This window comes from Telopea speciosissima, chromosome 3 (genome assembly GCF_018873765.1).
Source record: "Telopea speciosissima isolate NSW1024214 ecotype Mountain lineage chromosome 3, Tspe_v1, whole genome shotgun sequence".
NCBI lineage: Eukaryota > Viridiplantae > Streptophyta > Magnoliopsida > Proteales > Proteaceae > Telopea > Telopea speciosissima.
Window position 1 is genome coordinate 8,814,693 of NC_057918.1, and position 16,075 is coordinate 8,830,767.

Sequence of the window (16,075 nt, forward strand, 5' to 3'; positions counted from 1 at the left end):
TTGTTTTGTTTCTCTAATCTCTATCGATTGGTGTTGGTGTTGGTGGATCCATCGAGATGGGGAATTGCCAGGCGGTAGATACGGCGACCTTGGTTATACAGCATCCAAGTGGGAAAGTGGAGAGGTTTTATTGGCCGTTGAGCGCCAGCGAAGTCATGAGAACCAACCCAGGTCACTATGTTGCTCTCGTCCTCACCCTCTGCCTCCCTCCCGACTCCACCACCTCCCACCCTAACCACAACAACACCACCAACAAGGACCACAAGGACAAGAAGGAGCAGCTTCAACATCATCATCATCATCAGCAGCAGCAGCAGCCCCAAACCACCTCCACCACCAACAACGAAGTTCGCATAACCCGCGTTAAAGTACTCCGCCCTACCGACACTCTCGTTCTCGGCCAAGCTTACCGCCTCGTCACTTCCGAAGGTTTCTTCTTCTTTCTCACCATCCTCCTCCTCTTCTCTCTCACGCTTCATACATAAATCACATTTTATTACTTGTTTGTTGCTTCACAATCCCCATCCAATTATCGAGGAGTCTCCAATTCCAAACTTCCAATACTACTGTATGTTCCTGTTCATTTATTCATTCACCCTCCTTTTCTCCTTTTCTGCTTATTACAGAGGTTATGAAAGGTTTGTGGGCCAGGAAGTATGCAAAGAAGAAGAAGGACAACGCCACCACCACCACCACCACCGAATCAACTGATAAGCCGCCCAGGCTGAAACCAGAACAACAGCAGATTTCCTCGGCATCTGAGACTCAATCAATAAACTCCCACTTGGACAATCCCAATCAGGTTCAGGTGAGGTCTCTTCTTCTGTCTTCATTTTTCTGTTATTATTATTGTAGTTTCTAACTCTCCCGACCAGTAATTCCTACTACACCGCATACCTCTGCCTCCACCCATCAACGCTCATAATCCAAGGTATTTCCCCAACACTAATGGGGAAACCAACTGTTATTATAATTTTTTTTTTTAAAAAGAGGAAAACAACTTGATTAATTCCACTCAATTTCTCCGGCACTATGGGTTTTGTGGCTTGATCATCACAACCACAAATTAGACTTAAACACCCAGGGCATCAGTTCAGACTCGATCGCTGATGATTTTTCCCAACTTGGGCGATAAGCTAAAAGGGTAGGAAGAAAAGACATTACAGGTGACCGTAAAGCTATCTATCTGTTACCATTATGAATTTTCATTTATGAATCATTGTCTTAAATTTCAGGTGGCAAAACAAGAGAGACACCGACCAAGGACCCCCTCAGCACCTTCAGCTTCAACAAGATCAAGACCATGGCGCCCCTCATTACAGAGCATCTCCGAGATGCCACAAGGTGAACGCAGATGATGGCACTTCAAAATATATTCTCCCTCCATCTCAAACGACTACGGCCAGCAACCAGAGCAATGGACTGCCCTCAACCCAAACCTTGGAAATAAGTACAGTACATCTGTGTAGGTGGGTAATGGGTAAGCAAGCCAAGTGATCCGAAACTCCCACATCTAAACTGACACAATGAGTATTACACAAACCCTTTGTATAAAGATGAGGAGCCTTGCCTTGCCATCCAAAGTTGTAATCACTACTTTTCCAGAATGAATTCTAGATTTGCCTTTAGATTAAAGGTCAGCATCATGAACATCTAAGTTCTCTCTGTGCGTTTTCAATGCATGAGAAAGCCCAGTAACCCAATACGCCGGCTTGAGATAACTGAGGTAAAACTGAATACAAACATAAAATATCATTTGGGAAGTTGGGAATTCCAGACTTCCCAGTCATTGTCCACATAGTTTTGAGCCCATAAAAGTGCAGCCCGTGCAGCCACAGGTGCTCCTGGCAGCTTCTTCTCCTTGAGAGCAACTAGCATGTCTGTGAAAGGTTCCACCAACAACGTTCCAGGGCCTCCATACTCCTTGTGCAGGAAATCACTGAATATCTGCTCCACAGAGATACCCATTTAGTCAGCATTTCTACAAAATTTATATTAAAGCTCCAAAACTTTCTCCTTTTTGATGAATGCTAAAGCACCAAACCAAAAGCGTTCTTTTTCCCACTACTAAATATTCGACACAGAGGGAAACTAGGCCCAGAATGCACCTCGGAATGTTATGGCAACTTCATGGAAGATGTCTGAAACTGTGCCATTTCTGTTGAGTCAATACTTCAACTATTTCCAAGTCAGAACGATTAAGGGTACTATAGTATATAGTAAAAAGCGGGGATAGAAATGTTTTATTATTTCAAACGAAGAAATCACCACTGTAGACTAGTGGAAATTAGATGTGGTTGCCATGAGTTGCTTAATCAGCCATTGACCAAAGCAAGCTGAAGCTGCAACATCAGCTAGTTAAGAATTTCAGTCTTCCAGAAAATAATGCTCTTCAGGAAATAGTCAACATAACACTCATTTTGAGGATCTGAATTTTTTTTTGCGTGAATGTGAAGTCAGGCCTATTAGGTAAGGATAATAAAAGAAAAGAGATAATAAGACAGATGTCTCTTAACCTTCTTGATTATTCCCTAGCCAAGTGGGTAGAGACCCACATCAGCCATACCCAACTAGTTAATTGTGTTGTGAATACATTTGTCAATAAAATCTTTTGGCCATACATGTGTGTCGAAAGCTAATATCAACACTTATTTTTCTTAGCAATGAAGCCAACTTCAAATGTATTCCAAGAATTTAGGATATAAGAATGCAGGCCTAGTTATTGAAGCACATCTCCATGAGAGTCATGGCCATAATCATAAGCACATTCAACCTATTTGTCCATAAAGAACCAATGAATGTCTCAGCAAAGGGTCAGCCCATGCCAGTTGCTCCACTAGCTTCTAAGACCAAATAACTTCTTTTGCTGCTCGCAGTATGGGCAGACACTGGCTTTTTATTAAAAGGTCAACCTTCTCCAATATCATTAAATATATGAAAGGTTCTCTGAACTGCTAACATATGTGGAATTCTTGATACTTAGCCTATCAGACTATGTCTAAACATCTGGAAAAATGAGTTATCTACCTGCCTTTAATTAGGTTAACAGTAGTTGATATAGTTCCATTATTTGGATTCACTAATTTCTTAGATTTGATTGAAGAGTTAGAGAGCTGTACTTCAAGAGCTCTGGTGGCCAAGTTGATGCTCTTTTGACATTTTACTGATTCTTTCTAGGAATGAAAAATAGTTTAGTATTCCAAGATAACAAGTATATAAGGTCAGATCGTTTTCCTCACTTAGAGCTAAGACTGACAAGTAAATTAAAACAAGAGACAAGTTCACATGCAACTGGTTCATATAATTCTAAACATAGAAAATGACACAAACATGTTGATGGCTGCCGTGAATATCTTATGTGGTAGCCTATAACATCAACAGCTACCGTCAGTGCATTTCAAAGATGATCTTATGGTCAACTTTGGGGAAGTGTTGGAAGAACAAGAAGAAGCAGGTATAGTAGCAGACCCCTTCTTTGTCCCCACACCTCTTGCCATGAAACAAGTCATTCTCCTAACAAAATTAAGGGAGGAGACCATCTCTCGAAAAATAGAAGCATGACTCAGATGATCTCTTCATTCCAACCAGAAAAGTGAATGTGAACTCTAATATATTTTCCAACTTAACCACCTATTCTGCTGCTTAACTTTGCATGGCAGAATAGTTGTACAATAAACAGTGAAGAAAAAAACCTCAAAAGCACTCCACATTACGAGTAAGAATAAAATTGATTTCCTGGCAAGGAGGTTTGCCCAGGGAATGAAAACCAAACAAGGTGATGAATAATAGAAGTGGCTTTGGAAGAACACAGGTTGCAGCGGATGCTGATGATGGAGTAGGTCAAGAAATTAAGAAATGATCACTATGAAGAGGAAAGAAGGAACAAAGAAGATGACATAGATATGATAAACTGCCAAAATACTCGGCATTATACACTAGGTTCCCATTCAATTGCTAATAGGCAATACTATTGAATTTCTCGAGTATGGAACTTCATAAAGCTAGCCGCATGTTAAAGATATTCTCAGTGACATGCTTATTGTCATGTGCATATCGACATAAATTCGCTGTTTCCTTTACTTACGTAAGCACCGGTGATAGCAGGACGGAATAGGAATAGGTTTACTGGAATTCCACCCCTTCCACTAAATCCTTTGGTCAGTAGGATAAGGCTCTTCGAACCCCAATGAGACATCCAAACTGCTAAAAGTATCCGACACTTCCAATGGAAATGAGAAATCCACTAAGAGTTAGCGCACCAATTTGGATCCTCTACTGCCGAGACACAGCGAGGTGGGGAATGACCGCTCCCTCTTTTTCTTTCAACAAAACAATCAGAGAAAAAGAGACCTTCAAAATTGATTAGTCTCACCATCTTTGATTCCAGGTTGATGATTCATACCAAAACCACCAACTCAGCAAGGTGAAGTTTTCAGTATTAAACTCAACGAGTCACAAAACAAACTTAATTCTCGACCAATTTTGAAAATGAAATATTAAATAGCCATTTATGAGATGAACTGTCATGGACCAACTGTATGTCCCAGTGACATGCAATCAAAAGTGACCTTTGATGGGCATGGTGGTCCATCATTGACCTAGTTAGGCCTGTTAGGCCATGTTGATGAAGTTCAATGTCATAATTCTGCCTTTGTAGGCTGAGAAATAGATTGGGCCACATTAAAGTTTGCCATGGACCAGGAATCAGGGACATATTCTGTATTTACTTTTAAATGTATACAGTGTTTATAGAATTAGCAGCAGTACTATAAAATAAAAGTTCAAACGATACAATATGCAGCTTCAAAAAGAGCAGTTGGAGTTCACTAGCAATGTGATATTTCCTACTGGCATAGCTAAAGGTTTAAAATCCAACTTGGGATGAGGTAGAAACCCCAACCCTCCCTTGTGTCTTATCTCATGTCTTGGACAGGTCTCAGGATGCCTAGATGGACTATTTGCACCTTCCAAAGAGTGCTCAACAGAATAAACTCTTATAGAACAAAACCAAAGCTCCTAATTTAAAAACAAACTCTAGTAACATTTTTCATCAATTTACATGGATAGGATCATCATAGTTAACATCTGGGACTACATGCGTGGAAATGAGGTGGGGCCGTGATTGTGCCTTATAAATGCCTGCATTAAGTCGGCTTTGCTAAAGAAGGTTCTGTATTTCTGAGAATTGAATCTGTTTGGTTCTGAACTGTGATTTAAAGATCTGTAAAACTGCTTGAGTAGCTCATTCCATGGTTTATTACTGGAGATAGAATCTTGCTTATACTTTTCCTTATAATTAAGTCCAGATTCATATAATTTAGTAGTTGATAAGAAGCATGTAACAATGATTTTTCCAAAGATATCATTTTCTAGAGGATATTCCTCACCAGTAAAAAATCCAATTTGGTAAAGCACACAAAAAGATTCATTTGAGGGACAGCTTAGTTTAGTCAGTGTCTAGTGTCTTTTCATGGCTGGTGAATGATCTTGGGTCCATTTCAACTTATTTAGCATGAGGATTATTTTAAAGTTTTGCTCTCTTGTTTTGTCCAGGCCGCTAGTGGTTGGGAGTTCATGGTCATCAAATTTAAAACTTTTAACCACACTTTCTACTTGACAAAATCTGGCTAAATCCCTTCTGCATGCAATGAGAAACTGTAGCAGTATACTGAATTTCCTTGCAAGATACAAATGCAACCGACATTCAGTAGCATCAAGGATGCAAAGCCACTACTAGGGAACTCTAGGGCTAAGCACTTAGAAATTCAAATGATATACTGGTGAAGCTTTTCTACTGAGGGAATTCCAGTCCCATGCCCTATAGTTATAGCTATATAACTATCCATTGAATTCGCTTCATGGATTATTGTAAGTATAGTGATGGAAAGGTTAGAGATGAGGGAGAACTCGAGTAGAAAATCAAATTGAAAACAAAGGTATACAAAATTAAGCGGGTCTGTTATTCAATTGTCGGTCTTTCTCAAGAAGGTTGTACACAGAACTGGAAACATAGCCAGAGTTCAGACAAGTCAAAATTATTCGCTCCCCAAATGGTTGAAATATGATTTTCTTGTCTCAACTGAGCTAATCAATGCACCAGGCATTTGACACCAATTTCTATATCAACTCATTCAGCTTGGGAATTATTTTAAAGTTCTGCTCTCTTGTTTGCTCCAGGCCACCAGCGGTTGGGAATTCACGGTCATCAAGTTTACAACTTTCAAATACACTTTTCTACTTGACAAACCCAGCTATCCCTACATTATGCAATGTAACAAAAGTAATCAAAATTCAGCATGCTGTGGGATACAAAGCCACTGCTAGGAAGCTCCAGAGCTAAGCACTTGGACATTCAAAAGTTCTACTGGTGAAGCTTTTCTACTAAGGGAGGTTTGAGGTGAAGGAGAACTTGAATTGAAAATCGAATAAAAAAAAAAATCTATAGAACAACTTTAATACATTAAGGAGATCAGTTCTTTGTTTGGGTTTCATGCGAAAGCAACGATCCCACATCAGATGTGAAGGTTATAAAGACTTGGGCACCCTCTCCTTAATGGCAAGTTTTTAAGGGTAAGTCATACCCAAGACCCAATAAGTGGAGTAGGAGATTATAAGTTGACCTCCTTGCTTCTCTCATGGTACAATCCTCTTCCTGTTGAGCTCCACTTTCTCCTTGGTCCACAGAGACAAAATGTAGGACTGGTGCCAATAGTTCATCATGGAAGAAAGGACTCACTGAGCTGGGATCACTAACTAATACTAAAATAATAGAAAAGTGGGATTCCACATGGAAAGAACGTTGAGTCCCAACACTCTTCAATCTTTTGCCTTTTTCAAGTAGGTTGAATGCATAATTGGATACATAACCATAGTTCAGGAAAGACAAATTTAGAGGCACCGCAAATTATTGAATTAGAACTCTCTGTCTCAGCCTAGTTTATCAATGCAGCTAAGCATTTAACAACAATTTCTAGACATGCTCGCAATAGAGACAAACCCTAAGTTTGGGATAGTGGTCAGTGAGTAGAGTGGAGTTATGAGACATGTTTGCAACAATAATTTTCATGAAATGGGAAAGGCGTAGATAACAAATAGCAATACTCGTCAAAATTTTGAGTCAAATCGAGTTACGGTAAAAAATCATTACCTCAGCACAGACCGTTACAACCGCATCGAGTTCATCTCCAAACGTCTCCTTGTCCTTGGAGAGCTTCTTCCGAAGCTCGCCCCTGAACTTCTGGGTTTCCTGTCGGAATCCATAAATGCATAAAAAACTTGATGTAAGCAACTCAACATGTTGAAGGACGCAACTTCAATGAAAAGGGTAAGACTCAAAATTGGGTCTCTAGAAAATCCAAAACTCTCAGAACTACAGTTACAAGACGAAATGGGTGATGATTGAAATTAGAGAACAGAACGAAAGTAACTCACAGCCTCAGCGAATTCCGGAATTGGGTCGGGATAAACGTATTTCTGCTGTGCTGCCACCCTCGGAGGCCCTATGGAGAACCTTAAGGATATGGGTTTTACCGAGACTGTGGGGAACGACAAAACAGAAGGGGTTGGGGAGTGAAGGCGCTGAATAAAAGAAAGGGAACATGCATTCAGAGTAACAACCTCAGATGTTACGCTTCTGAAGGTGGAGGAACGAGAAAGGGAGATGGGAATGGAAATGTACGAATTGCAGAAGGAGAGAACCATGGTCGGTGTAAAAGACGAGAGTTGCAGAGATGAGAGTCGTTAGCTATGTTGTGGGTCAAAAACGCGCGCCTCACTGCCACTCTGCGGCGGTCCGAAATATAATTCGGGCCTAGGCCAGACCAAGGTGATTGGGCTTGGGTTTGGGCCAGGCCCATCTCAAGTAAAACTTATCCCTCTCATTCCATCTCATTGAGCCAAGATTTCTTTTTGTTTTTTTGTGGTTGAAATTGAGCCAAGATTTCTGAGGAGAGATTTTTGCATTCTTTGCGAAATAATTCAACACTGCTACTTCCAATAATTCTGTTGCATTATTCTTGAAGAACCAGCCAGCATTTGAATGGGCTTGGAGAGACGGAGGCCCTTACAACTCTCTGCATTGCCCTTGGCCCAGCTTGGGGCCTTGGGCCATCGGGGACAAGCTCAGCCCATGAAACACACTCTAATTAGCATGGCCTCAAGTAGCATTTTGGTCCAAGTTTTACCCAAACCCTTGGGCCAGAAGTCACCGCTGCCAATGATGGATGCAACTCAAGCCTGGACCTATATCCAGCTAATACGTACAAGCCCAAGTGAGCTTCATAGATATGAACATTAAAAGGGCAAAATCCGAAACTTAAGGAACTGAAATCTGAACAGGGTTTTAAGACATTGGAGACGGAGGCGGTCAGTGTTGATTCCAATCTGATTTGGATTGGAATCGATTTGAATCGTTCTGAAAAAGCCTTAGAATTGGCAGATCTAAGGAATATTCCAACGATTCTGGTATTCTTATCCAGGAATCGGCCATCTCGAATCGTCAAGGGATTGGTGACCGCTGATTCCATTATTGAAACCCTGTATTTGAAGCTAAAAGACCCTACACGATTAGACATCATCTTACCAACCATACCTAAAGGCCCAGCTCGATGTGTCCTTACGAGCTTGTGCAGAGATTGTGCTGATTGTACAAATATTAGGTGTGGTTAAGGTTTGAGTGTCATGGGCCAAGTTCAGCCCAATCAATGACAGTACGCTTAATTTGAACTGGGCAAACCAAGGTTGTGGATTAGGCCAGCCCAAACTCAGGCTTTGGGCACTTGGCCCAGCTCGATGTGCAGCATGCAAGATCCATAGGTTTGAAAGTAAAAACCAACCAGGCAGCGAGCTCAAAAGGGTTCTGCTCCAGTTTTCTGTACTAACACTACCATTATTTGTTGTTGCCATGCATTAATTAGGGCTGGCACCAAGTATAACTTTGAAAAGAATTAAATGAGCCCAAATTTTCTCAACGGGAAGACCCTAGGTCCCTTGTTCATATGTCAAGTTCTGTATCGTATGAAAATGGTAAAAATGGAGCATTGAAAATCCAAGACTATGGGAGAGTGCACAACAATGATTAAAATACCATATATATATATACAAGAACATACATGAGGATACATGGCAATACACAAGGTAATATATGATTAATTTGAGCTTGAAATTTGACAAGTTGCCTAATCATTCTGTCACATGGTGATATTTTGCAAACCATTAAAGGGGGAAGCTTATCTTAGTACCAAGCCATCAAGTGACATTTTTTTGTGTAACAATAATTATGGTAATTATACATGTAACAAACGGAGGGTGATGTTTCAAAATATCACAAGATAAAGCTAAGCCTTCCTTTTCTTCAGTTATTTTAATCTAAATCGTCTATTCTCATATTGACAAAAGGGGGTATTTGTTGAATTAGACTCTGAAATTTGACAAGTAATTAATCTAGACCATGCCCCCTCTATCCAATGGTTGGAATTGACATATCATCTTTCCACAAGATAGTAAAACTGTATAGATCGATGCCTTGAGATATTTGGCAAAACAACAAACTTTGTAATAACAATAATTGGATTGAGTTTTCCTTAACCCATGGTAATTGGCATTGTGTCGGATGGGTGGGAGTAGGTTTCGCATGGATGTTTTGAAAGAAAAAAAAAAAAAATACTAAAACCCTATAAGGGTTAGTGAACCCTGGGAAGGTTCGAGTGGAGTAAAATGTTGTCCATAATAATTTGTATAATTATTATTAGTATTATCACATAATGACACAAAGTTAACTCCTTCCCTCTCAATACGTCACTCATTTGTCACCCCTTCACTCCACCCCCACCCCCTTCCAACCCCCAAAACACCTTTCTTTTTGGATGCAACAATCAGTCGAAATCTGAAAATATATGAAATACAGTGAGAAGAGGTGGATGGGACCCCGCTAATCATGTCACTAACCAAGCCTACTACCTTCACAAATGGTCTCCTCCTTCATTTCTGTTTTTTTCCTTTTTTCATCTTCTGCTAATAATTAAGCAAATTAAACATGTACTAAAAACTTTTGTGCTTCATTAGGAAAAAGCTTGAAAGTGGAGAGATGAGGAACGTGAAAATCTATCCATACTTTTACAAATATTGCCGTGTAAAAGTTGGGCTTCTGAGCTACTTTTAACTACTACCTTTAGTCCTTTCTCTTATCCTCCCTTTAAGGAGTAACTAATTAAGGCTTCAAAACTTTCGGCTTTAATTAATATAGAGTAGTGATCACTCTTTCTGGGTCCTACCTGTTTTCTTATTTTCCAAACAGAACTTAGTTATGTTAATGGATCAGCTTAGTAAGGTTCCTCCCCTCCCTCCCTCCCTCCCTCCCTCCCGAACCACCCTTTTTGAAATCCATCAATTACTTTTTAATCCTCTTTTGCTCTCTCCTTGATTGATTGCATAGGTTTCATAGGTCTCCTTTAACCCCCACGAATGTCTGGCTAAAAGTTTAAGCATTTGGGCTTTTTGGCATTGTAATTAATTATGAAAGGGAAAGAAGACAAAATAAGAAAGAATTATATGATAGATTTGATTGAGTTTATTGAGCAGAGAGAGAGAGAGAGAGAGAGAGAGAGAGAGAGAGAGAGAGAGAGAGATGTGGTTGTTTGATGATTGAACATATGACCCTTTTGTCTCCACTGCTTGAATGGTAGATGTAGGAAATAGAGCACTATCTGAAAGCAAATCAAAAGTATAAGACAGACAAGCACGCTCCCATGAGATTCTTTTGATGGCATCCAAGAGAGGATAATGTGAGTTGGAAAGCTAGCAATTGGGGTAGCATTTCAATTCCCACTCACAATGGATCCATGCACCAAATCCTTTTCAGAAAGTGAAATTGAGTGTTAGTATCTTTTGTAGGCCTAGTTTAGTTTACTCAGTTTGAGAAAAAACTAAAACTCATTTGGATAATGATCTATTTCCCTAGTTCATCTCAGCTGCTGAAATACCCTTGCTGTCATAAGTATATTTGGTCATCAATTTGAAAAGTACGTATAATGTGATATTATACATAGATTATTTTGACAATTTAGGAAATGTCTCTAACTATATCTTATTTGTGGGTATGTATTTTAAGCCTTAATATGAGTATCAACCGGTTTGGTTTGGTTTTGATTCTAATATGTACAAACTGAAATCGAATAAATTTTCATAATCTCAAACTGAAATCGATCGTGTTTAACAATACCTAATCAAGGTAATCTTATACTGATTTAGGTAAATTGGGATCAATGAACGACCAAGCGAGTCTAAGGCTTTGGTTCCAAGGTAAATAAAGGGACGAGAAGTGAAATCGCATCAATAAACTAGTTTTAACGAACTCCAAAATATTTCAAATTAATCTAGTTATTTAATTTTATTTCTTTTTTGGGATAGGTTGTTTAATTACAAAATTTTCATTTTTAAATCAATTCTTCGCTATATTTACAACGAGCCTAGTTTTGTTTATCAAATGATTTGATCTGATCTTATCTCTCCATTTTTTTGGGGTGGGGGGGGGAGGGGAGGAGGGGGAGCAGGTTCTCTAAGCAGACAGCTTGGGAAAAATCTCCAAGAGGGCACTTGAATATTGCCACATGGCAGTTGAGTTGAGACCCAAATTTATAGACAGTAGACCCTAAGGTCTCTCCTCTTCAACCCAATCAGAACTTTTCAAGTGGATCACTGCAAGTTTTAAAAAATGTAAGACTATGAAACAGTACACACTGGTTTAGAACAAGAGAGACTATACAATAGTTGGTCGAGTAACAACAAGTGTTCATGAATAAAAAAGGATAGTACCAATACATGGGAAGGCATTTGATTGAATTAGATTATGAAATAAGACGCATTACCAATCAATACCTCAATACCGATTTCTTGATATCCAACAGTTAAAAGTATCATATTATTCATCAAAACTATAGATATAGATATTCAGGTGCCGCCTTAGAAATTCCTTTCCAAGCTGTCCACTTGGAGGAACTTTTCTTTTTTGGGGAGAGAATTTCCTCTTTTTGCCCTTTCCCACCAGAACAGTGATCACTGTCGTGGGAGGGAATCTTGGTGTCCTAAGGACTAGAGATCAGTGCTGTCTTGCTTTCAGCATTTAAAAGAAAAGGAAAAAAAAAAAAAAAAAAAAAAAATCCCTCCAAGAAATGCAAGAATTATTCCAACTTTTGACTCTCCTTTGGAAGGGAACTACTGAATAGTCCATCTGATGAACCCCACGAGAATGTCTTTAAAATCAAAGCTGAAGCCTTAAAGCCCCCCTTAAGGCCCATATCTCTTTTGTTGTGCCCACTTAAAGCTTTATTTCCCAAAGAAAGGTTGATGGTAAAGAGCTACTAACTAGATTCTGTCATTCCTCCCTCATTGGAAATGGAATGAGTAGTAGTAGTAGTAGCAGCAGTAGTGTGAGCTAGTGTCTTTGGCATTTGGGTTTATTCTTAGGATTCCTCACTTTTGAAAGAGAATTTTAATGATGGAATAAATCCATAAAGGTGTGTGGGGTGACACCAAAAAAAGATGGGTATAGGGAACCTTTGCCTTTCAATTCTCCAACCAAAGTGTATAGATTTTTATTCCAAAAAGAAAATGATTGTTTAGGAAAAGTAGCCGTTTGGGTCCTTTGGGTTCTAGAGAGTGTGCTTTTAATCTACTGTTTCAGTTTATGATAGAATATATAATTACAGGTCTCATTCTCATGTGCTATTATAGCTCAATTATCACACTCTTTCACCCACCAATTCCAAAGCTTTTCTTGTTCCAGCTTTGTTTCCTTTTCAGTGGGCTGAATGTGCTAGTGGGCTTTTGTTTGGGGTTTACTGATGGGCACCCATGACGCTCCAAATCCAACATCTTCTGAATACAGCCCTGTTGGAAGGCTACACGTGTTTCTCTTTTTCAAGGGTTTTCAGTGACATATTCTCTAAAAAGGAGCTACCCTATTAAAATGGTCTTGTGGGCACAACGTTGTTGATCATGGAATACACGTGTGACAACCCCCTTCTCTGTATTATACCAACAATACGCTGTATTCTAATACATAATACACAACTGTACAGGTCGCACGTGGACAAGTTGCAGGCACGTTGCTGTGGGCCGGGGTCTAATTCTAATCTAACATTGAGATCCACGTATTGTCTTTGTCCTTGTGCTTGTCCTTGTCCTCATCTCATGTCTGATTTATTTATTTTTAGAGATTTTTTTCCTGAAAAATCATATAGACTACGTTTGGTTGCTAAATTGTATATTTGAGGAGTTGGTCTTATTTGAAGAATTAATCTCTTTTAAGTGATTGGCTCACTAATATCTTGCAAAAGGTGTCAAGTATCCCAGTGTGTTTACTGTTTGCCATTAAATGGCCATGGAGTTAGAGGGAATTAGATCTAACAATAAGATGGGGGATTTCCATGTGAACAACCTCGATCAATAGATCCCAACAAATGGCATAAATTTCTATCCAAAAATAGTATAAGGAATAGCGCTAATTAAGAATTTTTTTCTTGACGTAATCGTACCTCCCAAGGCCGCTTGATTAGAACCATCACAATTAAGAACAACCCTAACCTGAAGAGGTGTGGTAATAGTGGTAGAGTGTAGTCTTTTCTCAGAAAAGTTGATATTAATATGGAATGGGTAACTATTTTAAGTCGGTTTGGTAGTAGCCCAGACTTTACAATTTACACCAAGCAAGCTGGCATGCTCCAAAAATCAGGGACAGGTTTGGCAAAGTTTAGATAGGGCCCCATGCCAATAATATACTGATCCTTTGGTCCCTACAATTAACGATGCCTGATCTATCTAACATCCTTTAAGAAAATACTCGATCCCAAGATGTGACACCCAGGAATTGTCCAAACCCCTGTCCCACATCAACGTGTCATCTGTGCATTAGTCAGTTGGGGATGTCATGGTATCGTTGTTTGTTATGGAGTTTAACTGGGACCTGGGCCATTTCTTGGTTGGCAAATAATGTTGCACACAGATCGTCTATGGTGTCCTGCCTAAAGTGGTCTAAGCGATGCACAAACAGGGCGTCTTGCAATGATCGCCTTATTTCTACTCGAGCAAGGTGTTTGGGCAAGAGTAAGGTGATCATTACAGGAGTCCCTATTTATACGCCGCTCAGACCGCTCTGCCGGTAGCACCGTACACAATCAGGATCCAATAATGTTTGGTCCGTTCTGTGGAGTTCTGCAACAGTTTTGTTTGATCATTATGACCTCGTCCTCGTGGAGTATGAAAGTTTCTGGTCCTCTCACCTGTTGTACACTGCACACATATAATGAGGCAGTTCCGCCTTATGTCACCCTCATTGGAGACTCGTCAAATTTCGATCTTTAAAAATTTGATGTTGTGGGCCTAGAACCGGGCTATCTGATAATAACTTGACGACAATATCCTTTGTTGCCTCCCTGTTGCTTTCAATGCTGGTACAGTCCCTGCAGTGGAAGAAACAGCATCTCCAGGGTATTTTCGGCATATAAATTCACCCAACTACTCTTTTTTTTTCCCCCCCACTTTGAAGACTACAATGCCCTCGTCGGATTGAGGGAACTGCTTAAGAAAGGCACCAGAGGTGAAGGGCCTACACGGTTTACAACTCTCCTAGACTTCGTAAGGATGTCAAACGGGACAGATGGATGATCGAAATGGTTTCTCATTGGTTTCGCTCCTTAGAGGTTAATCCTATATTCGTCCCATTTACTAAATGGTCCCAAAATTAGGATCTGGTCTCCTTTGATAATAGGACAGTTCAGTTTCAGTTCCTGAATGGTTTTGCACAATTTAAGTCCTAGTTTCAAATCCATACACTATAATATAAGTACTTCTTCGACAGATAACCGTAGTTTCTCTTTGTAATTGTGACATAATATTTATTGTTTTTTTTCAATCACTATGCCTAGTGAAGTACAATGCTTCACTATGTGCAACATGGCAGTACATGGGTTAGTGCATGTGATAGAATACCGAGCAAGCATCTCATTGGTACAAATTTCATCTTAAAATGAGTAGAGAAAGTAGCTAAACTTACAAAAGATGTCATTCTGTATTTTTTATTCATCTCCAATTTTATGGCATTTTGGTAATTTTATTAAAACTTTGAATTAATTTATTAGGGACTTGGGTCTCATCCCCAAAAGCAAGTGGTATCAGAGCCGGGGGCGTAGAAATTCCCGTTTGGCCGAGGATTCTTGGGTTTGATTTAAGGCTCCACGTCAGCTCCCATGTGGAGGGGGAGATCTGGATCTCAGGTTCCACGTTTGCCTTCCGCGTGGTGGGAGAGATTATTGGGATATCTGCGCATAAGGCAGAAAAAATAGTCTCACATCGGATATGAATGGGGATGTGGGTGGGTTAATAGGTACTTAGACACCCTCTCCTTAACAGTTAGCTTTTGAGGATGAGACTCAAGTCCCTAACATTTGAGCAATTTTTCTTACTTACTTTTGACTAAAATTTGGCCATTAACATGTATGTGGGGTTTTCTATCACATGGACTAACCCATGTACTAAGTGTACTATCAAGTGACAAATAATGAAGCATTATAGTTCACTAGGTATAATAACGCTTAATTGATTTCTTATTAATCTTTTTTTAGTTCTGCATTCATTGGGAAATCCGTCCCAAAATCTTTCCGTTCCATTAATACTTGATAGTGCCAAAATCAGGTGCCAAAACTTTCCCATGTAGTAAAGAAATGATTCGGTTGAAGACGATTCCCGATTCCAATCCAAATCGACACGCTTACTCCCAATCCTACCTAGTATCAAATGTAACAGTGATATATCACTTATGAAACCGTTCTCTGCATGGGAGTGCAATGATCACATATGTATGACAACCAATGAGAGCACGCACTGGCACATTGGTGGGCAGAAATTCCGCTATTAATGGGGTGTGACGTGGCCCCTGCGTCCCATGCAATGAACTTTTCTCCTATTACTGTAGTAGATATTGTAACAAAATGTGTCGGCCAACCCTGGGCCAGATATTTTGTGGGCCTCTCTCCAACGGTGTACAAAGCAGTCTAGATAAGACCTCTAATATTGCCTTGGA

General features: G+C 39.7%; 2 protein-coding genes across 2 annotated transcripts; one reads left to right on the forward strand and one right to left on the reverse strand.

The window, feature by feature from the left end:
* Positions 1 to 23: 23 nt before the first annotated feature.
* Positions 24 to 1,626, forward strand: LOC122657038 (pyrroline-5-carboxylate reductase 1-like). Its single transcript, XM_043851785.1, has 3 exons — positions 24 to 429; positions 627 to 808; positions 1,236 to 1,626. The coding sequence occupies exons 1-3, from the start codon at positions 57 to 59 to the stop codon at positions 1,356 to 1,358; spliced, it is 678 nt and encodes a 225-aa protein (XP_043707720.1). The 5' UTR covers positions 24 to 56; the 3' UTR covers positions 1,359 to 1,626.
* LOC122657039 (protein PLASTID REDOX INSENSITIVE 2, chloroplastic-like) lies at positions 1,168 to 7,739 on the reverse strand. Its single transcript, XM_043851786.1, has 3 exons — positions 7,432 to 7,739; positions 7,148 to 7,246; positions 1,168 to 1,947 (listed from the first exon to the last, which is right to left on the reverse strand). Exons 1-3 carry the CDS (start codon positions 7,699 to 7,701, stop codon positions 1,753 to 1,755), a joined length of 564 nt encoding a protein of 187 aa, XP_043707721.1. The 5' UTR covers positions 7,702 to 7,739; the 3' UTR covers positions 1,168 to 1,752.
* Between the last annotated feature and the right edge of the window lie 8,336 nt (positions 7,740 to 16,075).

Coding starts and splice junctions, on each gene's coding strand:
- LOC122657038 (XM_043851785.1), top strand. CDS start 57: ATGGGGAATTGCCAGGCGGTAGATACGGCGACCTTGGTTATACAGCAT. Junction 430..626: donor CCGCCTCGTCACTTCCGAAG/GTTTCTTCTTCT, acceptor TGCTTATTACAG/AGGTTATGAAAGGTTTGTGG. Junction 809..1,235: donor ACAATCCCAATCAGGTTCAG/GTGAGGTCTCTT, acceptor CTTAAATTTCAG/GTGGCAAAACAAGAGAGACA.
- LOC122657039 (XM_043851786.1), bottom strand. CDS start 7,701: ATGGTTCTCTCCTTCTGCAATTCGTACATTTCCATTCCCATCTCCCTT. Junction 7,247..7,431: donor TTCCGGAATTCGCTGAGGCT/GTGAGTTACTTT, acceptor GGATTCCGACAG/GAAACCCAGAAGTTCAGGGG. Junction 1,948..7,147: donor TTGTAACGGTCTGTGCTGAG/GTAATGATTTTT, acceptor TCTGTGGAGCAG/ATATTCAGTGATTTCCTGCA.